The 26730-nt window shown below is 43.9% G+C and overlaps 1 protein-coding gene across 1 annotated transcript; it reads left to right on the forward strand.

Moving 5' to 3' along the window:
- Window positions 1-859: 859 nt before the first annotated feature.
- On the forward strand, window positions 860-18621 carry LOC140730684 (polyadenylate-binding protein 1-like). The gene is made up of 11 exons (XM_073051465.1): window positions 860-955; window positions 1917-2012; window positions 2324-2509; window positions 2707-2775; window positions 10574-10669; window positions 10975-11247; window positions 11381-11459; window positions 11589-11693; window positions 13619-13761; window positions 16847-16931; window positions 18179-18621. The coding sequence occupies exons 1-11, from the start codon at window positions 884-886 to the stop codon at window positions 18232-18234; spliced, it is 1260 nt and encodes a 419-aa protein (XP_072907566.1). The 5' UTR covers window positions 860-883; the 3' UTR covers window positions 18235-18621.
- The last annotated feature ends 8109 nt before the right edge of the window (window positions 18622-26730 follow it).

The following is a 26730-nucleotide window of genomic DNA, read 5'->3' on the forward strand; positions in this document are numbered from 1 at the left end:
ATATATACATACACATATATACAACCTATCAAACTTTGCTTGAAATGTACCCAAATGTGACCAACGAAGAAGGTTACTGTCAGTGAGGGAAGCAACATCAATAACATATTGTTCACATCAACGTGTCTGGTGTCGATCGCATTGTTAGAAACAACCATGAAGCTATCTTTGCACTTTCCCTGTAATCCTCCATTTCCTTAACTATGCACAAGCTTTCGGTGGACAGGAGGGCCCAAGAGTCATATTCTCTGAGAGAAAAAGTTCTTTCTCATTACTTTCTTAATCAGTGTCCGACACCAAGCCCTCTGAGTCAAAGTAAGTATTATTATCAAGTATGTGTACGTGACCATGTACTGCCTTCACACCAAGGAGAGTCTCTCCTGTAGCAGAAATATCTAAAGCTAGAGGGCATATGTTTAGGGTGAGGGGTATAGGGGGGTGGTGGGGGTCAAAGGTTTAGAGTAGGTTTGAGGATGCTGTACAAAGGCTATGGACCAAGAGCAATGGTGTCATTTCAGTGATGAGAGTGCATGATAGTCAGGATGGACGTAGTGGGCTGATGGGCTGGTTCTATATTGTGTGAACACGAGATTCTGCAGAGTAACACCTACAAAATGCCAGAGAGGCTCAGCAGGTCGGGCAGTGCATATGGAGAGGAATAAACAGACCCGACAAGGGGTCTCAGCCAGAAACGTCGACTGTACATTTCTTTCCATAGATGCTGCCCGGCCTGCTGAGTTGCTCCAGCATTTTGTGTGTGTTACTCAAGGTTGTATGACTCTGCCTCTGTGTCAGTGAGTGCATATTAGGTGTGGTTGGTTTCTGTTCAGCAAACAGGTGATCATGCATTGCAACATCATTTGTTTGGCATCGGGCCCAGGAAATGGTTGAGCGACAGGCAGAGCTGAAGCACCAATTTGAACAGATGAAACAGGACCAAGTCACAAAGTACCAGGTAAACAGTGAAACTGTTGGTGTTTCAGTCATTGACCTAAAGCATGAAGAAACTTATCTAAACATAACAGATTCTGCAGGTGCTGGAATTCCAGAGCAACACACACAGAATGCTAGAGGAACTCAGCTGGTCAGGCAGCATCCAAGGATGATTTGGCCTGAGATCCTTCATCAGGACTCACATGGCGATTAAGGTTCTCAGCCCAAAATGTCGACTGTTTATTCCCCTCCATAGATGCTGCCTGACCTGCTGAGTCCTTCCAGTATTCTTGTATGCTCAAGAATCTTATCAATTTGAGTCAGAATGTAATACAGAAAGTGAAAATATTCAGCAAGCTTAGAAGTATTTGTGGAGAGATGCATGTAACGTTTCACGTAGACCTTGCCTGAAGGTCATCTTATTTTGTTCTTTTATTGCTTTTCCTAAAGTGCATATTGGTGCCACTTCCCCTTTTTTCTGAACACACAGAAGTTTAACTTGCTTGTATTGTGCTTTTACTTTACCTGCAATGAAAAATGAGAATGTAATTAGTTTGGGTATAGATTATCACTTTTTTTGACTATCAATTTGTTGGTAAATGTAACCTCAATCTTCACTGCTTCCCTATACTTAGATTAATCTGGTGCTCCTTGTTTATCAGAAAAGGTCTAAGGTGGGCTAAGCATCAGTGAGCAAGTTGTTGCCAGTTAGTTAATACTTGAAATTAACTGATTGAAATGGCTGGCGCTGAATTTATTCTGTTACTAGTAATGGAGATGTTCACAAATCATTATTAAGTTGCCATCTCCATTCATGGTTAATATTTAAGGATGACTGAGTTTTGATTTGATTAAAGGATTGCATAATTCTATCTATGTTGCTTCCATATGAAGTATGCCAGTTTAATGATTTTTTAAAGTACTTTTGTATTTAAATATGGTTTAATATAAATTTAAATCCGATGGATAATTTTCAATTTTAGGGGACCAACCTTTATGTCAAAAATCTGGATAAATGTATTGATGATGAGCAACTGCACAAAGAATTTTCACCGTTCGGTACAATTACAAGTGCTAAGGTATTGTTACTTTGTGCATAATACATTACCATGTCAGAGGAAGAATAACTTCTTGTCAGAATTGTAGAAGTAGATTAATGGTAACTTGGCATCTCAACACAAAAATCTTGTTTGAGAGTTTTGCTTAAGCTTCAGAACTTAACAATTTTTGGCAGATTGAAATTTTACATAAATTTCACATAAATGAAATTTTAAAGAAAACATTAAGTTTCAAACACGAGAATATCAAGTTTGTTGAATTTTGTATTGTTCAGGTAATAATTGAAACTGGTTGTTTATCAGAATGAAATCTCTCCCTTTTATCTATATAGGTGATGATGGAGCATGGGCGCAGTAAAGGCTTTGGATTTGTCTGTTTCTCTTCACCAGAGGAAGCTACCAAGGCTGTAACAGAGATGAACGGCCAGATTGTTAGCACCAAGCCTTTGTATGTTGCTTTGGCTCAGCGCAAAGAAGAACGACAAGCTTATCTGGCAAAGCAATACATGCAGAGAATGGTGAGTGTCAGAGCTGTTCCAAATCCTGTCATCAATCATTATCAACCAGCTCCACCATCTGGGTATTTCATGGCAGCAATCCCTCAGGTAAATTATTGTACGCTAAAAGTGGAGGTGGATTTTGTATTAAGTGGCTGTAGTTATTTATGAAATAAACATAAATGAGCTTTTAATGTAATCACAACATTCATTCACAGGCTCAGAACCGTGCTGCACATTGCCCAGCAGGTCAGCTTACACAGCTTCCGTCCAGGTCCAACCCCAACGTAAGTAGAATGTTTTTAAGTAAAGTCCATGCCATCCATAAAATTAATTACAGGGCTGTTATTTCACCTGGGAGAAAACAAGGCATCTGTTATTATCAATCTTTCAAAAATTTTAATCATTCTCATTTGGTCGATTTCTCCTTGTTCAAACATACCAGGTGGTCTTTCTCTTATACTTAAGTGTTACCATATCCGTTTGCTACAATCTCCCCCTTGCAAACCAGAGAGTTTGGAATGTGCACCCATACTTTCCTCCCACTGTGGGAGTCCATTCTTCCATGCCTGTTTTCCTCTCCCGTTCTGGGGTACACCTGATCATCCTGCTCTTTGGTGATTCCTGGGGTAAAGGTCTGTTGTTTACATTGTATAAGGCATGGGATAGTACAGACAGCTACCCCTGTAAGATGCAAGTTGGTATCAATAAACGAGTCTGTTGATTTAAAAGTCCATTCATTCTTTCAATTAGCTCCGATACTTGAGGATAATAGGGTATTGATGTACCCCATGAGTTCCTCTACTGGCAGCCCAGTCTTTCATGGCTTGTCCCGAGAAGTGGGACCCATTATCTGAGTCTATTTCTTGAGGGTCCCCAGAACTTATGCGATCCCTTCGGTGTGTGATCCTGGTCAGCTCTTGTGCAAGGGTTTGCCATTCCAAACCTGAATAGTTGTCAACCATGGGAAACAAATATGTAAATCGTTGCTGGGGCAGGGATCCACTGTAAATCAATCTGCCTCCCTTTTACTGTGGGCAGTCGGCTTCTCGGAGTTCTCTTAGAACTTGCTGACAAATATCACATGTAGCAATAACTATTTTCGTCATGTCTGCTGTAGTCATATCCCTTGTTGTGTAACCCATTCCATTGTGCCTTGCACCCCCAAATGACCAGCCACGTCACGTGCCGATTGTCCCATCGCTTGGAATTCAGGGGTGTTGACCTGACAACTGGTCCACTTTATTATTAAAGGTGGTGGATAGAGAGGCATCTTTCTGGTGAGCATCTACATGGAAAACAGTGATCTTCATCTATTGGGCCACTTCCCAAAGTGCCTGTCCCCACAGGGGCTTTCCCAGTTCTTGCCAGCTTACTTGTCTGCCACTCACACAGCCATTCCATTCGCAGCTGCCTGCCTGTCTGGTTATGTGCACAGCTGCAATGGTAAGGTGACTGCTACCGGTTCAGCTAGCTGGCTGGAACCACCCTTCCCCTGCCACACCTGTGACTGTTCAGCATTGGCAGATTCCCATCCCGGGACGCTGGCTTTCCAGCGACTGGAGCCTCCCGTAACCCAGGCTTCAGACAACTGTTCGTTGGGCTCACCCCACCTAACAGGAGAGGGGAGCATGCCAGCACGTTCGGTACCATTTCTGTCCTCCGGCACGTGGGCTACACTTTCGGGTAATTTGCTGATCCCCTCTGAGCCCTTCTTTGCCCATTCTGCGACGTACCACTTCCAGTTCACAATAGAAGCTTGCTGCGCCCTCCCCACCCACATCATAATGGGGAGGTCAAGTCTCATGACTTCCTCCCTTCCCTTTGTCAAGGCCCAGTAGCAGGCTAGCAGCTCTCTTTCATAGGGCGCAGGACCAAAACCCTCAGGGAATGTTCACCCCAGTCTGTCTTTGCCATAAGCTCCACACAGCGGTATTCTGATGAACGGTTACCTGTAGCTCAAAGGGCAAACCAGATAAATGAGGGGCCTGAGCCACTGTTTCCTTAGCAACCTCAAATGCCCGTTGTTGCTTTGGACGCCATTCATTGCTTTCTTCCTAGTTTTTTTTTATATATAAGGGTCATAACAGGCCAGTTGGCAGTGGTATGTGCCATCTCCAGTAGGTAGCCCAAGATCCTTATGTGGCTTACCAGCACATCCAGGACCTCAGCTGTACCGCCGGTGGATCCTCTAAGCACGATGTCATCGATATAGTGGACTACCCATATCTCAGGCAAGAGAGTAATCAATCGGGGACTTGTGCCATCGGACCATGACACAGGGTGGGGCTGTGCACATACCCCTGAGGCAATCAGGTGAATGTGTACCGTCCACCTCCCCTGTGAAGGCAAATTGATCCTGATGACAGGGGAATGGAAAAGAATGTGCTGGCCAGGTCTATTACAGCGTACCATTTCTTGTCTCCCTGTGACATTCTTTCCCCTAAGGTCACTATGTCTGGGTTAGCAATGGTTAACGGAGGGGCGTGTTTAATTAATTGGCGATAATCAGCTGTCCTCATCCAGCTGCCGTCCGATTTCTTTACTGGCCAGACAGGCCTGATCACACCTTGTTTTAATAACTCTGCCACGGTGTCTGAGACTCGTTATGTCCTTCCAGTTTTCAGTACTGTTTCACACAAACCACGGCACTCCGTGGCGGGATTGTAAGAAGCTCCCACTTCATTTGCCCCACTAAAACAGTGGCTTTTAAGAGGCCTAATGTGCGCTTCCCCAATCTGTCCCTGCAGTACATTCATTCCAATTATATTTTCAGGTAACGCGGCGATCAGTACTCCGGCTTCCATCGGTTGTCTCTCCCCAAGAGCCAATCGACCTGTTGTTTCCTGTACTTTTATCATACTTGCTCCTAAACTGTCCACTGGCACCAGAGCCTCCTGATGCCGGTCAGGGTTTCCACTTCTAACCAAATGCAGAAAAGCATTAACCTTTTATCTGTTCCCACCTCCCCACCACAAAGTAACAGTTACATGTGTGTGAGGCCTTGTGTTTCCCTGATGGAAAGCATATTACTCAGACTGCTTGGGGACCCTGGCCCCACTCCATGTGAGAGGCTGGGGTGGAGAGGGTTTCCGGCCACTCTGAGTTGACCCTCAGGACACTAATGACCATCATTCACATTCATATTCATTCATACTCAGTGAATGGGTATGAAGGTCCTCAGTGAATACTCCTCTTCGGTATTCATCAATGAGAGGGAACTTGATGATGGTGAGGACAATATGAGTGAGGTTGAAGTTCTGGAGCATGTTGATATTAAGGGAGAGGAGGTGTTGGAGTTGGTAAAATACATTAGGACGGATAAGTCCCCGGGGCCTGATGGAATATTCCCCTGGCTGCTCCACGAGGCGAGGGAAGAGATTGCTGAGCCTCTGGCTAGGGACTTTATGTCCTCGTTGTACACGGGAATGGTACCGGAGGGAGGCAAATGTTGTCCCCTTTTTCAAAAAAAGAAGTAGGGATAATCCGGGTAATTATAGACCAGTGAGCCTTACATCTGTGGTGGGAAAACTGTTGGAAAAGATTCTTAGTATAGGATCTGTGGGCATTTAGAGAATCATGGTCTGATCAGGGACAGTCAGCATGGCTTTGTGAAGGGCAGATCATGTCTAACAAGCCTGATAGAGTTCTTTGAGGAGGTGACCAGGCATATAGATAAGGGTAGTGCAGTGGATGTGATCTACATGGATTTTAGTAAGGCATTTGACAAGGTACCACATGGTAGGCTTATTCAGAAAGTCAGAAGGCATGGGATCCGGGGAAGTTTGACCAGGTGGATTCAGAATTGGCTTGCCTGCAGAAAGCAGAGGGTTGTGGTGGAGGGAGTACATTCAAATTGGAGGGTTGTGACTAGTGGTGTCCTACAAGGATCGGTTCTGGGACCCCTACTTTTCGGGATTTTTATTAACGACCTGGATGTGGGGGTGGAAGTGTGGGTTGGCAAGTTTGCAGACAACACAGAGGTTGGTGGTGTTGTAGATAGTGTAGAGGATTGTCGAAGATTGCAGAGAGACATTGATAGGATGCAGAAGTGGGCTGAGAAGTGGCAGATGGAGTTCAACCCAGAGAAGTGTGAGGTGGTATACTTTGGAAGGACAAACTCCAAAGCAGAGTACAAAGTAAATGGCAGGAAATTTGGTAGTGTGGAGGAGCAGAAGGATCTGGGGGTACATGTCAACAGATCCCTGAAAGTTGCCTCACAGGTAGATAAGGTAGTTAAGAAAGCTTATGGGGTGTTAGCTTTCATAAGTCGAGGGGTAGAGTTTAAGAGTCGCGGGGTAATGATGCAGCTCTATAAAACTCTGGTTAGTCCAGTTCTGGTCACCTCACTATAGGAAGGATGTGGAAGCATTGGAAAGGGTACAGAGGAGATTTATCAAGATGCTGCCTGGTTTAGAGAGTATGCATTATGATCAGAGATTAAGGGAGCTAGGGCTTTATTCTTTGGAGAGAAGGAGGATGAGAGGAGACATGATAGAGGTATACAAGATATTAAGAGGAATAGATAGAGTGGACAACCAGCGTCTCTTCTCCAGGGCACCACTGCTCAATACAAGAGGACATGGCTTTAAGGTAAGGGGAGGAAAGTTCAAGGGGGATAATAGAGGAAGGTTTTTTACTCAGAGAGTGGTTGGTGCGTGGAATGCACTGCCTGAGTCAGTGGTGGAGGCAGATACACTAGTGAAATTTAAGAGACTAGTAGACAGGTATATGGAGGAATTTAAGGTGGGGGGGGGGGTATATGGAAGGCAGGGTTTATGGGTCGGCACAACATTGTGGGCCAAAGGGCCTGTACTGTGCTGTACTGCTCTATGTTCTATATTCATTCTCTCTTTCTCCCCCCCCACCCCTCCCTTTATCATTACCTACACCTCAGCCCGGGTGATGGACTCGCCTTCTAGGAGTGGGGAGGTAGGCACACCGTTTGTGTTATCACAATGATATTTCCATAAGGTTTACATGGCTCCCGTGGGCACACCATCAATCTTCAACTTGTCCACCCCTGCCTTTAACAGATCTTGAAACATTTCCTTGAAAGTTGGATGGGGTCCACTGCCCGCATAATTTTTAATGATTCCCGTCCCCTCCTTGACTTCAAAACTCTTAACTTTTGTTTTCCCCTCATCAATATGTCCTAATATCCCCATCTTCTCTACTGCCTTACGCATGGGGTGTCCCAGATTGCCCTTTAGATGTGAGGGCACATGGTGAGTCATCCTGTTCACATGCCTCATCTGAGCCATCCCAAGGCAACCTGCGGTAACACCTGTATGTGTGACTATAGCTCGAAGCATTGCAATCCCTTCATTTACATTGAGCCAAGCCGCACCCTGCTGTCCCTGATCTACTGCCGAGGGATAAATCCTTAATACTGCGGGAACAAATCTGCAGAGTCACCTTTGTCCTTCCGTACCTGAAACCACTTTGTGTAGAGAGTGGGAGAGAGTTATTAGCCTCCTCCATGGTCAAATGCACCATGCCAGCACCCATATCCCACAACGGAACCAACCGTACAGCCAGATATTCTCCACCCTTCTGCACGTGTTTATCTCGAATGGCCCCTTTCTCATCAGTCTTTCATGGCCCAGTCACCCTTTCTTTCTGTATCGTTTATTTGCCCCTCACCCCCGTGTGCTTGTAGTCTTATGACTTCACACTGGGCGAGCCAATACTGCTGGATCCTCATATGAAATGTCCCGCTCGGGTCTTGGCGGGAGCTCCTAAGGGCCATCAGCGTCACGGCAGATACCGCCATCCCAACTGTTGTGGTCCCACCCCTTAGCCACTGATGGTCTCATTTTGGTAGGATCCCGCTGCTGATCACTCAGCCTCGCCCAGTACTCCGGCCATGCTGGAAGCAATTCACATGCTCGGGTGGCTGGCTGGGTTTCGGCCCTGTCCGCTCGTTCACGGGCTGACCAAGCTGATTCAGATTCAGCTGCTCCCTGATTCCGATTCTGTCATTAGTCACAAACAACCTTTACTCTGATACCCTATACACATCAAGTTTAGTTTTCAAAGTGTACAGCAAAATCCAACGGGCCATTCCCTTACTCGCCTCCCGTTTGGGAAACCCTACCTCAGCAGAGTGGCTTTCAAACCCAGGCTGTCACCGCTAGCTACTGCTCTTCATCTCAGCTCTCCAACATGTGGGAGGGTAACCTTCAGAAAACAGACTGGCCACTGCAACAAGTCCATGGGTGTTGTCCCTCGACCCCGGTACCTTAATCTCAGTCTCACTCCCAGATTTACCCTGTTGGTTGCAAAACATTGCACCCATTATGCTGAACCCCGCTCGCAGCGCGGATTTGTAAATAAAAATTATTTTGAGATTTGTTATGTGTTCTCTTCTGGTTCAGCTCAGGGTATTTGCGCACGTATACGCAAACAAAGGAGAGGACACACATGTTCACACTTTATTAGAACTAGCACAAATGCAATACAAAAGCAAAAATAAATCTCTACGGCAGTAAGTAGTAGTAGCACAGAAATCAAGATAATACTTATCATACTCTGAATGAGCTGATCTGCAGAATGCTTCCACACAGCCTCCCCTCTCTCCCTCCCTTTCTCTCTATCTCAAAAATCTAAGTCTATCTCCAACTTGCTTGATGGATGTACCATTCCCTATCTCAGCAGTCATCGTCAGCCATGACCTAGGACAAAACTCTCTCCTTGGACCAAGAAGATACCCCTTTTTATACCCTTAAAAACCACTTACACTAATACTTCCTCATGCATTTGCCACCTGCCTCTGCACAATGACCCTGCCTTTCTGTGGGAAAAAAATACGCTTTTCACCATCTTCCACTGTTAGGGTCATAGACTTCTACTCTCTTAACTTTCTCAGACTTTACTGTGAACTGGTTCTCTTGTACTTTCTCCAATCCCACTCCAAGCCAACACCATTTTCTCTTACAGACTTCCATTTTATTTTAGCATATACCAAGGAGGATGCACATTTAACTTTTTCCTTACAGTCACACAGGAGTTAGTTGTATTGGAACAGTTTGGGTTTGAGGATTACTCATTCTGCAGAGCATTGGTCTTCAATGGTTTATCTGGGGTGTGTTTGGCTAGTGAATAGTGATGGAATAGTGGCATTTGATGCAGAGTGCTCTGGAGAAGACTAGATGGATTATCTACTTGACATCTCTGGCAGGTGGTTCTGAACTCTTCAGAGCTGATCACCAAAAAATGAACAAACTTTCTGATAAACACTGGAAGACTAGTACAGAGATGCCATGTTCTGGAAGCCCCATCTTCCATTTTATGTGTGGTGCGTGGCCAAGTGGTTAAGGCGTTGGACTAGCGATCTGAAGGTCTTGAGTTCGAGCCCCAGCCGAGCAGCGTGTTGTGTCCTTGAGCAAGCCACTTAACCACACATTGCTCCAGTCCACCCAGCTGAAAATGGGTACCGGCAAAATACTGGGGGTTAACCTTGCGACAAACTGGCATCCTATCCGGGGGTGGGGCGGGAGGAGTCTCGTACTCTCAGTCGCTTCATGCCATGGAAACCGGTATAAGCACTGGCCTGTTGGGCCTATAAGGCTCGGGACGGACTTTAACTTTTATCTTCACTCTATGGTTGATGTAATAACATTCTGTGCTTCTATTTTCATGAAGAGAGCAGTACCTCAGCATTATAATTGTCTTCTCAGACAAAATCATTGACAGTATACTGGTTATCACAATGATTAGTGGAATTGTTGTTTTGAAATGGCTGTTTTATACATTAGAGCAGTTTCTGCATTCCAAAAATTGCCTTGGAGTATCCTTATCAACAATGCTGCTAAATGCAATTTTATCTTCCTGGCTTTTATTGTCAGGCTTCAGCTCTGCTACTAGTAATGGAGATGTTCACAAATCATCTATTCCCCATTAATTTGCCATCTCCATTTATGGTTACTATGTATGGATGATTGAGTTATGATTTGATTAAGGGATTGCATAATTCTGTCTGTTGCTTCTGTATGAAGTATGTCAGTTTAATGATTTTTAAAGTACATTTGTGTATAAATATGGCTTAATATAACTTTAAAGTTGGATATTTTTCGATTATAGAGGGTCAACCTTTATGTCAAAAATCTGGATAGCTGTATTGATGATGAGCGCCTGCACAAAGAATTTTCACCATTCGGCACAATTACAAGTGCTAAGGTATTGTTACGTTGTGCATAATACATTACCATGTCTGAGGAAGAATAACTTTGTCAGAATTGTAGAAGTAGATTAATGGTAAATTGGCATCTTAACACAAAAATCTTGTCTGAATGTTTTGCTTAAGCATCAGAACTTAACAATTTTTGGCATATTGTTGAATGGACATCACCTAAATGAAATTTAAAAGAAAACATTAAGTTTCAAACACGAGAATGTCAAGTTTGTTGAATTTTGTATTGTTCAGGTAATAATTGATAACTGATTGTTTATCAGAATGAAATCTCTCCCTTTTATCTATATAGGTGATGATGGAGCATGGGCGCAGTAAAGGCTTTGGATTTGTCTGTTTCTCTTCACCAGAGGAAGCTACCAAGGCTGTAACAGAGATGAACGGCCGGATTGTTAGCACCAAGCCTTTGTATGTTGCTCTGGCTCAGCGCAAAGAAGAACGACAAGCTCATCTAACAAACCAATACATGCAGAGAATGGCGAGTGGCAGAGCTGTTCCAAATCCTGTCATCAATCCTTATCAACCAGCTCCACCATCTGGGTATTTCATGGCAGCAATCCCTCAGGTAAATTATTGTACGCTAAAAGTAGAGGTGGATTTTGTATTAAGAGGCTGTTGTTATTTTTGAAATGAACATAAATGAGCTTTTGATGTAATCACAACATTGTAACTGTCGTAATCGACTGAATTATTTACAGGCTCACAACCGTGCTGCATATTACCCCACAGGTCAGCTTGCACAGCTTCGACCCAGCGCTCAAAGTGTCAGACCCCAAGGTCAGTAGAATGCTTTAAGCAAAGGTAAACTTTTCTGTCTAACTGTCAGTTATTATTTGGGTAGTTTTATTGCATCCTAACTTTGATTTTTTCCCCCCTGATTTCTATAAAATTGGATTTCCTTGTTAGCATTCCAGAGTATGCCTGGTAGCATGTGTTCAACAGGTCCCCGACCACCAACCATCAGCTCCATGAGACCAACCTCTGCTCGTGTTATGAGCACTCAGTGTGTTGGTGAGTTGTCTGTTCATAAGAATGTATTTTAAACCTGTGGTGAACTACATATACCTGTCTGGACACGCCCCCCCCCCCCCGCTGACTGCTCCTGTGGCTCCTCCCACAGACCCCGGTATAAAGGCGATTGAGGCCTGAGCCTGGCCCTCAGTCTCCAGGATGTAGTGTGGTGGTCAATTGCTGCTTGTTCTTTCTTCCAGTCAATAAAAGCCGATATCTCGCCTCACGTCTCAGAGAGTTATTGATGGTGCATCAAAACCTCATGAAAATCAGGGAGTTAATAGTTTAGGCATGTTCCACTATTTAACTGCAATTCCATTTTCTTGCATTGTTGATCTATTCTGGAAACTGCTCCTTTCATTTCTTGGTAATACCACAGGTAGTTTAGCCTCATGGCAAGATGACTTGAAGCTTAAAGAAAGTGGGAGAACATTGGTTGTTCAATTGATGTAGAAATCATTTTGATATTAAAGCTTTGCCATAGTGATGCACCATCAATAACTCTAGGAGACTGGAAGTGAACGATAGGCTTTTATTAACAGCGAAAAGGGTGCACGACCATGTCGAAGATTGAGGGAGGAGCAGTGCCCCAATTGCCTTTATACAGGGGTCTGTGGGAGGAGCCGCAGGAGCAGTCAGCAGAGGGGCGTGTCCAGACAGGTATACATAGTTTACCACTCATAGTTGCTAGCAATTTTTCACAAATATATTGCAAAGAATTCAGAGCCAGCTAGTCATTCATAATACCGGGCTCTTACTATGGTAATAAAGCTGCATTCATTTTGAACTCGTGTTTACAGTGAACTGTTTAATTAGGCTGGTACTTGTACAGCAAGTCTGACAGTTCTATTCAATTCTGCTAGCATATTTCTTGCTATAAGTTCCTTAAAATATGGGATTCCTACACATGTATGGAAATCCTGAGCTTGATAACCAAGCTTTTCTTGACTCTAGAGACAAACGTGATCTGCTGCAATTGCCTAGTGTACTTACACTTAATGAAACGTGTCAGATTAAACTGAGGACAATGAGGTATAAATATAAAATTTACACTTGATTTTCACTTTTTCCCAGTTTAATTATTTTAAACCAATTTATTGTTAAATCATTACCATTCAAATCAAATAGGGTGGCATGGTAGCATATTGGTTAGCACAACACTTTGCAGTGTCGGTGACCCGGGTTCAATTCCCGCTGCTGACTGTAAGGAGTTTGTATGCTCTCCCCATGATGGTGTGGGTTTCCTCTGGGTGCTCTGGTTTCCTCCCACAGTCCAAACACGTACCGGTTGATAGGTTAACTGGTCATTGTAAATTGTCCCATAATTAGGCTAGGGTTAAATCACGGTTGCTAAGTGGTGCAGTTTGAAGGGCTTACTCTGTGCTGTATTGCAATCAATAAATAAATGATATTTTGTCACTAACTTTGCTGTTTATACAATTGTGCAGTGTTAATCATGGCAGGTTCCTTTGCATTTCCCCTTTGACAGCCATGCCACAAGGGTGATGGTGTAGTTGGGGTCATTTGGGAAGCATTTGATAAGCTTGTCAGGTTGGATAATTCACAAACCAGAGGGGGAGGATGTGCACAACTTAACTGGATGCTTTTTGTTGGCTCTGAATTACTTTGGGATATACAGAGTTGTGCAAACTTTTTTCTAAAGCACCAACGTGTCATTTCCATTGCCTACACTGCAGAAGGAAGATAGGTTGCACATTGTATACTAGTGTGGGAAAATAGTTATGGAGTCAGCTTTTCCTTCAGTGAGCTGTTCAGTAAAATTTAGTCAAATGTTTACATAAATTAGCTGTGCAACTTGGAGCACAAATTAGGTAATATTTAAGGTATGGAAATATTTTATCTGACTGTGGTTTAACAGTTTGCAAGTTTTCAGACTTTTGAACTTTGGGAATTTCTTTTTAAAGCTAACACAGCAACGCAGACAATGGAACCTCACCCTGGTGCTACAGCTCCTGGTGCTTGTTCACTTACACAATGCAAATATGCCGCAGGAGTCCACAATCCTCAACAAATTCTAAATACCCAGCCTCCGGTTGCCATGCAACAGGTACATTATCTATTCAGATTTTGCAAACAGCATTGGAGTACTAGTTAGGCTGCACTTGGAGGTCTGATCACATCATGATAAGAAGGGTGTGATTATGCTGGAGGGAGTGTGGAAGAATTGATGAGGATGTTGCTTGGATTTGAGGAAAAGATTGGATAGGCTGTGCTTGTTTTCCCTCGAACAAAGGAAGCTAAATGGTGAGCCAACAGAGATATATAATAATTGAGGTATAGCCAGTCAGAATCTCTTCTCAAGGGGTCAGAAACAAGAGCATAGGTTTTAGATGAAAAGAGGGAATTCTAAAGCGGATTTAAGGAGTATATTTTGCAGAGAGCTAATGACTAGAAAATGGTGAAATTGGATATGATTAGTACGTTTGAAAAGCAATGAAGTAGACATTTAGACAAGGCAAAGAAAGATGGTCTTAAAGTGAGCAAATCAGATTGTAGATGGGCAAAGGGTTAGCATGAATGTGATAAACCAAAGAGTCCATTTCTGTGCTCTGGAACACGATAATTTTCAATATTGAAATTTGTAGAATAATTTCACCAGAAGAGTTGGTTTCATGCAGTTTCATTGTTCTGGCTTCAACTTGGTGAATCTTGTGTACCCGGAACTTACTCAGTCAAGCGTCTATCTGAGTCTGATGCGTCTATACGAGTATTGTAGTTTAGATAGATACCCGGATGCGAATGAGAAATTGACATCAGGATCAGGCAATCTTGTCTTGGTGATAATGGTTTAAAGATAAGAATATCATTCACATTGAAAATTAGAACAACTGCAGTCCATTGAAATCGGAGGGAATTAAAAACAGTGCTGGAGAAACTCTGCAGGTCAGGCAGCAGCTGCAGAAAAGGGTTGTTCAATTTTTGAGTTCGTAGCTTAATCACAAGTGTAAATTTTCAGTATGAGGGAACTTGGGGGAGGAATATGTAGAACAAAGGAAATGCCTGTACTAAGAGGTTAAAATGGATTAATGGGGAAAATAATTGTCACAGTAAGAGCACATAGACTTAGAAGCCTAATGTTAATTGTGGTAAGTTCCCTTGCATTTTACAACACATAAAGGGAGCTGGTGTGGTTATTATCCCAAAAAGTAAGAAAAATAAAACACTCAGGAATTCATTGGGAGCATTGTCCAAGGCCCAATAATCTTTAGCTGTTTTTCCAATGTTGTACCTTAAGATTAGAAATGGAAATGCCGACTGCAGATCGTAACATTCCATTCTATTTCCAATTCTGGAAATGAATGACTCCAGTCTAAGCAATGGACAATATCCAGGTGTTGAGGCATTTGGCAGGTATGGTTTGTGCTGCATTAGTGCCAACAGTGATCATCTCCAAGGAGAATACCCAAGCATAACATTGCCATTGCCTTTGAGAGCAACCCCCAATGTCTGGGGGCTACCAGATAGTTAAGCCACACAGATTCTTTGGCTCTAATAGCAGCAGAGGCATTTCTTATCCTATGATTGATTTAATTCCTTGCAACTTAAAGCCTTTCCACCAACTGAATGCACATGAGTAAGGTTGTTATTCCTATTCGTGAGTACAGCTCCAACACGCAGGAACTGTTCAGAACACAGCAGTCTATTTCAATGGCATCCTTGTTTTGAGCTTTCAGTCCTCCATTGTTATCAAATGATGTCTGTATTGTGTACAGTCAAGAAAATGCCCTGTAGCTACTTGTGGCTATGATGAAAGCACCTCTGATGTCCACCAGCAGCGAGGAAAAAGGCAAGATGTACATAAAAACACCATCTAAAACTTGGTTTTAATTGGCATGGAATTCCATTGCCATTCTTTGATTGTTACTGGGTCTAAACACTGAAACTTCCTATCTATTGTTACTATATATCGCAAACTAAGTGGATTGGAACTCACCTCATTACTACCCGAAGGGCTGATGATCAATAAGTGATAGCCCTGTCATCATTACCCACAGACTGTAAATGTGTTAGGGAGAGGCTTTAATGTCCCAAGATGAAAACTGCCATGCAAGTTCATGGTCTTGATTTTAGCCGCATCTAATTAGGTACCTTGCTAATGTTTTATGAAATATATTGCTTCAAAATGGAACTGCTGATATGTAGATTAAACAATAATACGGGAACTCTTATGCAAACTTCAGATTTACTGATCAATTCAAGGTTTGCATACTGTGCCAGTTTTCAATGTAATTTTGAAGTTTCTTTTCATTGGATTTGCATTTTAATTGCTGTGTGCAAGGCTTTTAAGCAAGGGCACAGTGGTGTTGTAAAGAAGGTTACACATTGGCATTGTAGGCATTGGTTAGGTAAGGCTACTTCTCAATCTGTTTTTGTGTGGTACTCTACACATGATCTCATTACTAGAAAGTAGCAATCATTGCCAGCAGAATAATGCTCCCGGATTACATGGGCGCATGTATTAATTCCAGATCCTGTTCTACTCCTTGTATCAGATAAATCTCAAATACAGTTGAGATGTGGGTATCTCAAGATGAAAATTGGCATTGTGACCTAATTTTTAGATTACGAGGAGAGATTAAGTTGCCGGAGACTGTACTCACTGGAATTTAGAAGAATGAGAGGAGATCTTATAGAAACATATACAATTATGAAAGATATAGATAAGAAGAGAGGCAGGAAGGTCATATCCACTGGTAGGTGAGACTAGAACAAGGGGACATAGCCCCAAGATTTGGGGGAGTAGATTTAGGACAGAGATGAGGCCTTTTCCCCATAACCCTCAATTCCCCTACTATGCAAAAATCTTTCCAACCATGCCTTAAATATATTTACTGAGGTAGCCTCCACTGCTTTTCCCAGAGAGTGGTGAATCTGTGGAATTCTCTGCCCAATGAAGCAGTGGAGGCTACCTCAGTAAATATATTTAAGGCATGGTTGGAAAGATTTTTGCATCGTAGGGGAATTGAGGGTTATGGGGAAAAGGCAGGTAGGTGGAGATGAGTCCATGGCCAGATCAGCCATGAATCTTATTGAATGGCGGAGCAGGCTCGATGGGCCAGATGGCCGACTCCTGCTCCTATTTCTTATGTTCTTATGTTAAGCAGGATTTAATACATGCTGTCCCATTTCAGCCTGCAGTTCATGTACAAGGCCAGGAACCCCTGACTGCTTCCATGCTGGCTGCTGCCCCTCCCCAAGAACAGAAGCAGATGCTGGGTAAGGATCTAAAGTTTACAGTGGAGTCTGGAACAAGAATACAGATTAATGTTATTGAACAATTTAGGTATGGCAACTTGCAGTGATAGATTGTAGAAACAAGATATTTTAAACATAATCCAAGGCAAATATATTGGAGATACACTTTTTAATTACCCCTTATTAAAACTACTTGGATTTCCTGTGATCTTTGGCATTGTTTTCCTGAGGGGCTTGCGTACCACACGTTAAGAACAATTGCCATTAGCTATAAAATGCTGCGGGGTGGGAAATGCTATTGGGTTGAACAGCCAAGTTTGGTAAGGATATAATGGGCTAAATAATATAACTTATTTAAAGAGTACTTTGCATATAAATGATATAGGTCAAAGTGCTTTCAACTGAATGAAGTGTAAACGTGAAAATGAAAGACAAAATGATGTTAGTTAAAAGCCAGGTTAAATAGCTTTTGAGCTGGTGTTTAAAACTGCCAACTGAGGCTGCATCCCTTGTCAATTTAGGTATTAAGTCCTACAGTTTAGGAGCATAATTCAAAAAAAGCTGATGACTATTAAGTTGAATATTAATAGTTGACTATTAATTTTTGGCCCAAATTTAACAATCATTAACAAAAGTGACATAATTGGCTAAATGACTATTATATTCAAGATACAAGATTGTTTATTGTCATACATAAGTGTAAAGGAGATGAAAATGATTTTTACTTCTGGATTTAATGCAGCATAAAAATGCAAAATATAAATACAAGATCAATCCTCAAAAACAGACTGTACAAGTAACTGTTAAATACCTAGACTGATCATGTGTCCATATAGTGACACTGGGTAAGGTGTATGTGGTGATGGTGGGGTGGAGTGAAGGAGTTAGTATAGAATAGAATTCTATTTAGCAATTATTGTTCTCTGTTGAGGTTAATTTAGTTAGAATGACAAAATGTACAGTGTCCTTTGATTCCCTGACTGCAGATGTTGTTCTCCCCTAATCAGATTGCAAACAATTAAACATGTTAAGTTGTGCAGTCATAGTGGGCAATTGGCTTTCTACTATCAATAAATTGGTAGTTTTTTTATATGCAAAAATATACATTTGTACTTTTTCTGCATCAATTTCCTTTTCTCTGAAGTAACCCAAAACGTACTGCTCACCTATTGGCGGAGTTCAAGTCTATTACACATGAATGTTTTAAATTCTTTTTGCAAGAAATATATTTGGAACGATAAATGTAAAATTTTGTTTTTGTTCTGCAGGACAGGAGGTCAATGAAGCTTGCGTTACAGAAGAAAAAAATCTAAACATTGGATAAAGTTTAAAAAAAACTTTAAAACATAACATGTTTAAAACTTTAAAACATAAAAAATGTATACCAAAAAAAAAATCAGAAAGGAAACCTCTAAGCTTATGAAACGAAGTCACTACCAGGTCTGGCTTAAGTGCTGCTAGTCCTAGACTTTTATGGGGAAAATTACAAAAAAAAGTAAATTGAAAAGTTTTCTAGACCCGGGTAGGTGTTTTATGCACAGAAACATTTGATGCATTCATTCCTTTAAAGTTTTGTAATCCATTACTTTGGAGATGTTCAGTAGACCCACACTATATTTTGTTAACAGTATTTTTGATGGTTAAGCATTAAAAGCTGAAACTGAATATTTGTATTATAGAATGCTTGCCGTAATAAAAATGCTGAATAATGTCTTGGTGTTCTGTATTCTTTGCTCATGGGTTTCTTTATACGTAGTCACAAACTATTTCAAGTCTTCAGAATAAAAGACTTTTGTCTGTTCTATACTGGAGAGGGATGGAAGCAATTTATTTGCAAACGTTCCTCAAAGTAAAATGTTCCATCTCAGGTTGGATAAATCTGCACTTTTAGAATCACTTTGGATTTAATCTGAGGATGCTTTTAGTTGTTATTCTTAAATTTCTAAATTGATAGGATAGACTACAGGAAAAATTTCCTCTTAATAGACCTAAAAAAAAAATCTAGGGGTAATAGACTGGGGCTTTTCGCTCTAGTGAGAACCTGGAGTACATTGCCTTAGTGGTTGATGCAGAGTTCCTTTTACAGGATTTTGTGTCCAGATGAGCACTTACTGTCAGGCATAGAAGAGCATGATTAAACATGAAACATGGTACATTTCAGCACAGTACAAGCCCCTCGGCCCATAACGTGCAAACGTTTTAACTCTTAAGATCAACTTAACCCTTCCTTAACATAACCCACACAAAATGCTGGTGGAACGCAGCAAGCCAGGCAGCATCTATAGGGAGAAGCACTGTTGACGTTTTGGGCCGAGACCCTTCATCAGGACTAACTGAAAGGAAAGATAGTAAGAGATTTGAGGGGGACGTCACGTGATGACGTAGGATCGAGACGCTGGAACCCAGCCCTCCCGTAAAAAATCAATAAATCAATGCTTAAATGAAGAAAAATTAGCCAATGCTTTCATAAGGTTACTTATAAATTACTCTGGATTGTTTTAAGCTATGCCTCATAGACAGAGGACGAAGAAAAACACTACCGCGAAGACAGCTCAAGTTCGAAAAGAATCAAGGCCTACTTCTACCGAAGAACCGCGGACTCAGGTACAACACGCTACTGGCGAAATGGAACAGGAAACTGCAGTAAGAGATTTGAAAGTAGGAGAGGGAGGGGAAAGTGAAAAATTATAGGAGAAGACTATAGGAGGCCTAGGGAGAAAGAAAGAGGGAGGGGAGCACCAGAGGGAGATGGAGAACAGGCAGAGTGATGGGAAGAAAGAGAGAGAAAAACAAGGAGGGGGGGGGGGAAAGCTAAATATGTCAGGGATGGGGTAAGAAGGAGAGGAGGGGCATTAATGGAAGTTAGAGAAGTCAACGTTCATGCCATCAGGTTGGAGGCTACCCAGCCGGTATATAAAGTGTTGTTCCTCCAACCTGAGTGTGGCTTCATCTTGACAGTAGAGGAGGCCATGGATAGACATATCAGAATGGGAATGAGACATGGAATTAAAATGTGTGGCCACTGGGAGATCCTGCTTTCTCTGGCGGACAGAGCATAGGTGTTCAGTGAAACGGTCTCCCAGTCTGCATCGGGTCTCACCAATATATAAAAGGCCACACTGGGAGCACTGGACGCAGTATACCACACCAGCCGACTCACAGGTGAAGTGTCGCCTCACCTGGAAGGACTGTCTGGGGCCCTGAATGGTGCTGAAGGAGGAAGTGTAAGGGCAGGTGTAGCACTTGTTCCGCTTACAAGGGTAAGTGCCAGGAGGGAGATCGGTGGGAAGGGATGGGGGGGGAACGAATGCGGAACAAGTCATACACCTGCTCTTACAAGTCCATTCGTCCCCCCCTCCATCCCTTCCCACCAATCTCCCTCCTGGCACTTATCCTTGTTTACTCCAAGCGCCAAGCTGATCTGGAGAGGTTAAGAACGACTTCAGGCTGGATGGCATGGTCCAAGGCTGGAGATTTCACTGAGGCAGGGCCCGAGTCCTAACGCGAGGTATGATACGCTGTTTGGACAATCTAAACACAGCCCCAGATAGACTAGAAAAGTAAGGTGTCAGGACTGGAGGCTGATTTGTGTTTTTTTCCTCTTTCTCTGTGTACTGGGTGTTGGCCTTTTTTTTAAAATGGGGCTTTGGATTTGCTTTGTGGTTGCCTGCCTGTAAGCAGACAAATCACAAGGCTGTATAATTTATACATTCTTTGATAATAAATGTACTTTAGCAAAAGGGTGGTGAATTTGTGGAATTCATTGCTAAAGGTGGCCGTGGAGGCCAAGTCAGTGGGTATATTTAAAGCACAGGTTGATAGGTTCTGAACTAGAAGGAATGTCAAAGGTTATGGGAAGAAGACAGGAGAATGTGGTTGAGAAGAATTATAAATCAGCCATGATGGAATAGCAGACCTGATTCAATGGGCCGAATGGCCTAATTAGCTCTCATGTCTTATGGTCCTATCATCTTAAAAATCAGCCATGATGGAATGGTGGAGCACACTCGATGGGCTCAATGGCCTCATTCTGCTTCTATGTCTTATGGTCTAATCATCTTAAATTTGTTCTGGTCTCATACTGCATCCACACCCATGTGTAAACTTTGTAACAGGTCACTGAGTAATCAGGAGTAGAAATGTTGACACGCATTCAAGGAGTAACAATTGGGTGTAGCCATCAGAATGACAAAGGGAAAGAATGGTCCACAGATGTTAATATGAAATGAATTGTTTGCATGGATTTTAGTTGAATTAAAACATAACAGGACTGGAGACTGTATTCGATATTTGCATTCTGCTGGTATACCCTCTGCTCAAAAGTGTGATTAATAGAATCAGATAGTACAGAAACAGGTCCTTCAACATATAGGACCATGAGAAATAAGAGCAGAATTAGGCCATTCTGCCCATTGTGTCTGCTCTGGCATTCGAACATTGCTGATTCATTATCCCTCTCAAACCCATTTTCCTGCTTTCTTCCCTTTGGCACCCCGACTAAATGAGATCCTGAGAGGCGACTTGGATCCACTCCTACAGATGCCATCACATTGGCCCCGGAACACCAGCAGCGACACTGGTTTGTTCGAGTTGCTGAAAAGCACGTTTATGTCACCATATACTATTTTGTGATAGAATCAGAAAGGGAACATGACAAACAGGTGCAAGAGAAGAAGAGAAGGCCAATTAGCCTCTCAAGCCTTGATTTGCCATTCAGCAAGATCATGGTTTAGCTTACCGTGACCTCAACAGTACCCTTTCCCCATTCCCCTGGAGTTCCACGTCGTGTACATGTCTGTCAGTCACTGTCTTCAATATATTCAAAGATTCTGCACCCACAGCCAGACAGAGAGGAGAATCGAACAGGTGTCTGACGTTATGAGGGAAGACATTCTCTCCGATTGACATCAGAAATCAGGGATCAAAGATCAACTTATTTTTAAATTTACTGATACAGTGCAGTGACAGGCCCTTCTGGTCCAATGAGACTGAGCTGCCCAAGTACCCCCGCGTGACTAATTAACCTACTAATCCGTTCGTCTTCGGAATGAAACAACTGGAAGAAATCCACACAGTCACAGCGGCGGGAATTGAACCCAGGTCGCTGGCGCAGTGAAACGTCTTGCTAACCAACTCATATACATTTTTCACCATATACATTTACGTGTACATACATATTAGGAAATTGGCAACATATTATTCTGAATCTGTGCCACATAACTCTAGATATCCCAACAGGTGAGACAGCATCTTCGCATTCACCTCATTTCCAGAATCTGTATGTTTTCTACTGGAAGTTAGAGAAGTCTTTGCAATTGAGATGTATTTGGTGCCATCTAATGGCCTGTTCAATCTCAAGTCGTGGTTCAATCACTCGAGTCAAGTATGACAATTTCCTGAAGGGGTATTCCCTTAACGGAGGACACCTGTTTAACGAGGGGATGCAGGGGCTGCCACCACAATCTCTGGTTAACAAGCCAATCAATGGCTGAGCTTGCAGTGACACACTGCGATGAAAATGCTAATTAGACCAGTTGAATTCAACCTAAAAACAAGCGCAGAAAGGGAAAACCAGAGAGAAAAGTTGAATTATGAGGGAGAGCAGGAAAAATACTGAACTTTTTATATTTTACATTTCAAAATTCTCTAACAATTAAATCTGAAAAGTTCCCACCTTGCCGCTCACCTGCCAGTTTGTATATCTTCCGCTCACCCGACATGAACATAGATTTCTTTAACTGCTGGTAATTATGTTCCCCTTCCCCTTTCTCTCTTTTTCCATTCCCCATTCTGGTTCCCCTCTTACCTCATCTTTTCTCCTAAGCTGCCTATCACCTCCCTCTGATGCTCCTTCTCCTTCCCTTTCTCCCACGGTCCGCTCTCCTTTCCTGTCAGATTCCTTCTTCTACAGCCATTTATCGTTTCCACCTATTACCTCCCGGCTTCTTACTTTAATCTTCCTTCCCCCATCCAAAAACCTTCCCTCTCACCTGGCTTCACCTATCACCTCCCAGCCTGTACTCCCTCCCTCTGCCCATCTTCCTATTCTGGCTTCCTCCCCATTCCTTTCCAGTCCTAATGAAGGGTCTCAGACTGAAATGTCGATTGACTGCGTCTGTCCAGCATGTTGTGTGTTGCTTAGGATACACGTTCATAACGTCTACAGCATTTTCAGTGCCAGAGATGCTATCTGACAGTACCTGGTACCAATAATTTCTTTGAACATATATTGAGACTAGACGTCACTTAATGCACAGCCACGGCCTTAGTCGCTCAAGGTGGCGGTGGTGCAGATGGTGCTGTCACCTGTCTCTTTGTGGAAGGAGTATTTGCCAAGAAGATATGGAACGAGATGCAGTGGAGTGAAGTGCTCAGTAACAAGACCAAGATAATGCTCAGATGAAGGAACTCAGCAGGTCAGGCAGCATCAGGACTGAAAAGGAAGGGGGGGGGGGGAGAGATGCCAGATTAACATGGTGGGGAGTGGATGGAGTACAAACTAGGAGGTGATAGGTGAAGCCAGGTAAGGGGGAGGGGACTTCTCCCTTCCTTTGCAGTCCCGAGGAAGGGTCTTGGCCCAAAACATGGACGCTTTACTCCTCTCAATAGATGCTGCCTTACCAGCCGAGTTCCTCCAGCATTTTGTGTGAGTTGCTCTGGATTTCCAGCCTCTGCAGAATATCTAGTGTTTATGATTCTCAGAAGGTAGATTGTATCAGTGGTTGATACAATAAGGTACAGTTTTGTACTTTACAATGTGATCAGAGTCATATTAATCCTCAGGCTGACGCACTAAACACAGCCCGCGGAACAAGCTGCCGAGATTGTATCAGTGTGGCCCCAGTGTTTTTTCGTACTTGTCTCGAACTAGACGTTCTGGTGACAGTGGAGTGACTTCATGCACGATCCTTTCTACCTTGTTCCGCTTTGCAAACGTTTCCAGAGACTCGCAGGACGTTGAGAAATGGAGAGAGGCTGGCGTTAGTCATCGGTCACTGACACTCGGCACGTTTCTGCAATTGTGCTGACCGTTTTAACAGGAGAAAGGGTTTGCACGGATGGGAGACGCGCAGGTCACAGCCCAGTTCCCAGCAGCTTACCAGAGGCGGGGGTCAGTTCTTTACGACAACTGCACCCTGAGTCAGCACTTAGAATAATTAAAATGCTTTTGGAGACATGAGTGACGTGGTCGCATTACTCAGCGGAAAACGCGTGGGGGCAAGGTTCGTCCACCTAGTAAGGTGAAAATGAGACTTAGAACTCACAGGCAGAGAAACAGAAACACGACCTTTATTAAAATCGTTGCACGTAGACCTCTTCAATTCACATGTATTGCATTCCAGTACATAACATGCACGAGTACAGAATATTTAAGTTTTAAAATCCGCCGGCGCCAAATACGACAGCGAGCCCCAGAGCACCGGGGACATCCTCAACGAGTGATGCCTCAAAAAGGCAGCGTCCATCATTAAGGACCCTCGTCACCAAGGTCACGCCCTGTTCTCATTGCTTCCACCAGGACGCAGGTACAGGAGACTGAAGGCACACACTCAACGATCCAGGAACAGCACCTCCCCTCTGCCATCAGATTTCTGAATAGACATTGAACCCATTCACTTTTTTTGCACTACAGTACTTATTTAATTTAACTAGTATATATACAGTGCTTATAAAAAGTATTCACCGCCCTTGGAAGTTTTCGTGTTACATTGAATCACAGTGCATTAAATTCTAAAGGTTGGTTTAAATATCTGAAACACAAGAGATACTGTAGATGCTGGAAATCCACAGTATGTCAGGCAGCATCTATGGAGAAGAATAAAGAACCAAAGTTTCAGGCTGAGACCCTTCTAGATCAGCTTTGAGGTAGAAACATCGGCCCTTTACTCCTCCCCATAGATGCGGCATGACCTTTTCAGTTTCTCAACGATTTTGTGTATCTTACTAAGGTGCTTGAAGGTTTCCTGAAAAACATGTTTTGAATAGGAAAATAAGTGAACTTGGTGCTATGGGACTGTAAGCTCCTCTACCTTCTGGTGGCGTGGGACTTGGAGCTTTTCTACCTCCTGGTGCTGTCGGGCTGTAAGCTCCACTACCTTCTGGTGATCTGGGTCTCCGAGCTTCTCTGCCTCCTGGTGGTGTGGGACCTGGAGCTTCTCTACCTCCTGGTGATATGGGTCTCCGAGCTTCTCTGCCTCCTGGTGGTGTGGGACCTGGAGCTTCTCTGCCTCCTGGTGGTGTGGGACTTGGAGCTTCTCTGCCTCCTGGTGGTGTGGGACTTGGAGCTTCTCTGCCTCCTGGTGGTGTGGGACCTGGAGATTCTCTGCCTCCTGGTGATGTGGGACTTGGAGCTTCTCTGCCTCCTGGTGATGTGGGACTTGGAGCTTCTCTACCTCCTGGTGGTGTGGGACTTGGAGCTTCTCTGCCTCCTGGTGATGTGGGACCTGGGGCTTCTCTGCCTCCTGGTGATGTGGGACTTGGAGCTTCTCTGCCTCCTGGTGGTGTGGGACCTGGAGATTCTCTGCCTCCTGGTGGTGTGGGACCTGGAGATTCTCTGCCTCCTGGTGATGTGGGACTTGGAGCTTCTCTGCCTCCTGGTGATGTGGGACTTGGAGCTTCTCTGCCTCCTGGTGGTGTGGAACTTGGAGCTTCTCTGCCTCCTGGTGATGTGGGACTTGGAGCTTCTCTACCTCCTGGTGGTGTGGGACCTGGAGCTTCTCTGTCTCCTGGTGGTGGTGGTGTGGGACCTGGAGCTTCTCTGCCTCCTGCTGGTGTGGGACCTGGAGCTTCTCTGCCTCCCGGTGGTGTGGGACATGGGGCTTCTCTACCTCCCGGTGATGTGGGACCTGGAGCTTCTCTGTCTCCTGGTGGTGGTGGTGTGGGACCTGGAGCTTCTCTGCCTCCTGCTGGTGTGGGACCTGGAGCTTCTCTGCCTCCTGCTGGTGTGGGACCTGGAGCTTCTCTGCCTCCTGCTGGTGTGGGACCTGGAGCTTCTCTACCTCCTGGTGGTGTGGGACCTGGAGCTTCTTTGCCTCCCGGTGGTGTGGGACCTGGAGCTTCTCTGCCTCCCGGTGGTGTGGGACCTGGAGCTTCCCTGCCTCCCGGTGGTGTGGGACCTGGAGCTTCTCTGTCTCCCGGTGATGTGGGACGTAGAGCTTCTCTGCCTCCTGGTGATGTGGGACCTGGAGCTTCTCTGCCTCCTGGTGGTGTGGGACCTGCAGCTTCTCTGCCTCCTGGTGGTGTGGGACCTGGAGCTTCTCTGCCTCCTGGTGGTGTGGGACTTGGAGCTTCTCTGACCCCTGGTGGTGTGGGACCTGGAGCTTCTCTGCCTCCTGGTGGTGTGGGACCTGGAGCTTCTCTGCCTCCTGGTGGTGTGGGACCTGGAGCTTCTCTGCCTCCTGGTGATGTGGGACTTGGAGCTTCTCTGCCTCCTGGTGATGTGGGATGTCCTCTTCTTGCCCAACCATGAGAGCAACATATTTATTTTTGCATCTAACAATTTTGATGACCCAGGAACTCTGCTGCAGCACTCCAGGGCTGAGGAGACCTCTGTTAGACATTTTATGTCTAGTTCAGTTACTCCCAATGGGAGTGGTACCACCTCCCAAGGGTAGTTACCTGTCCTAAGCAGGTGTTAGGGGAAATAGAAGTCATTGGGGGGGTGGCATTCAAGATTCTTGGGGGCTGGGTAAGCAAGACCCTATCTTGAGGCGTGAGACCCTGACAACCATTAGTAGAGCAGGCAGTTCCTGAAAAAAAATGAGGCACTGGAACACAGGAAGATCTATAGCTCTGCTAGCGGTGAACGCTCATTGTCACA

This window comes from Hemitrygon akajei, chromosome 1 (assembly GCF_048418815.1).
Source record: "Hemitrygon akajei chromosome 1, sHemAka1.3, whole genome shotgun sequence".
Lineage (NCBI taxonomy): Eukaryota > Metazoa > Chordata > Chondrichthyes > Myliobatiformes > Dasyatidae > Hemitrygon > Hemitrygon akajei.

Excerpts from the sequence above, each read along its gene's own strand:
- LOC140730684 (XM_073051465.1), top strand. The coding sequence starts at position 884 with ATGGTTGAGCGACAGGCAGAGCTGAAGCACCAATTTGAACAGATGAAA. Across the intron at positions 2,013-2,323 it reads GTACAATTACAAGTGCTAAG|GTGATGATGGAGCATGGGCG; the intron begins GTATTGTTACTT and ends TTATCTATATAG. Across the intron at positions 10,670-10,974 it reads GCACAATTACAAGTGCTAAG|GTGATGATGGAGCATGGGCG; the intron begins GTATTGTTACGT and ends TTATCTATATAG.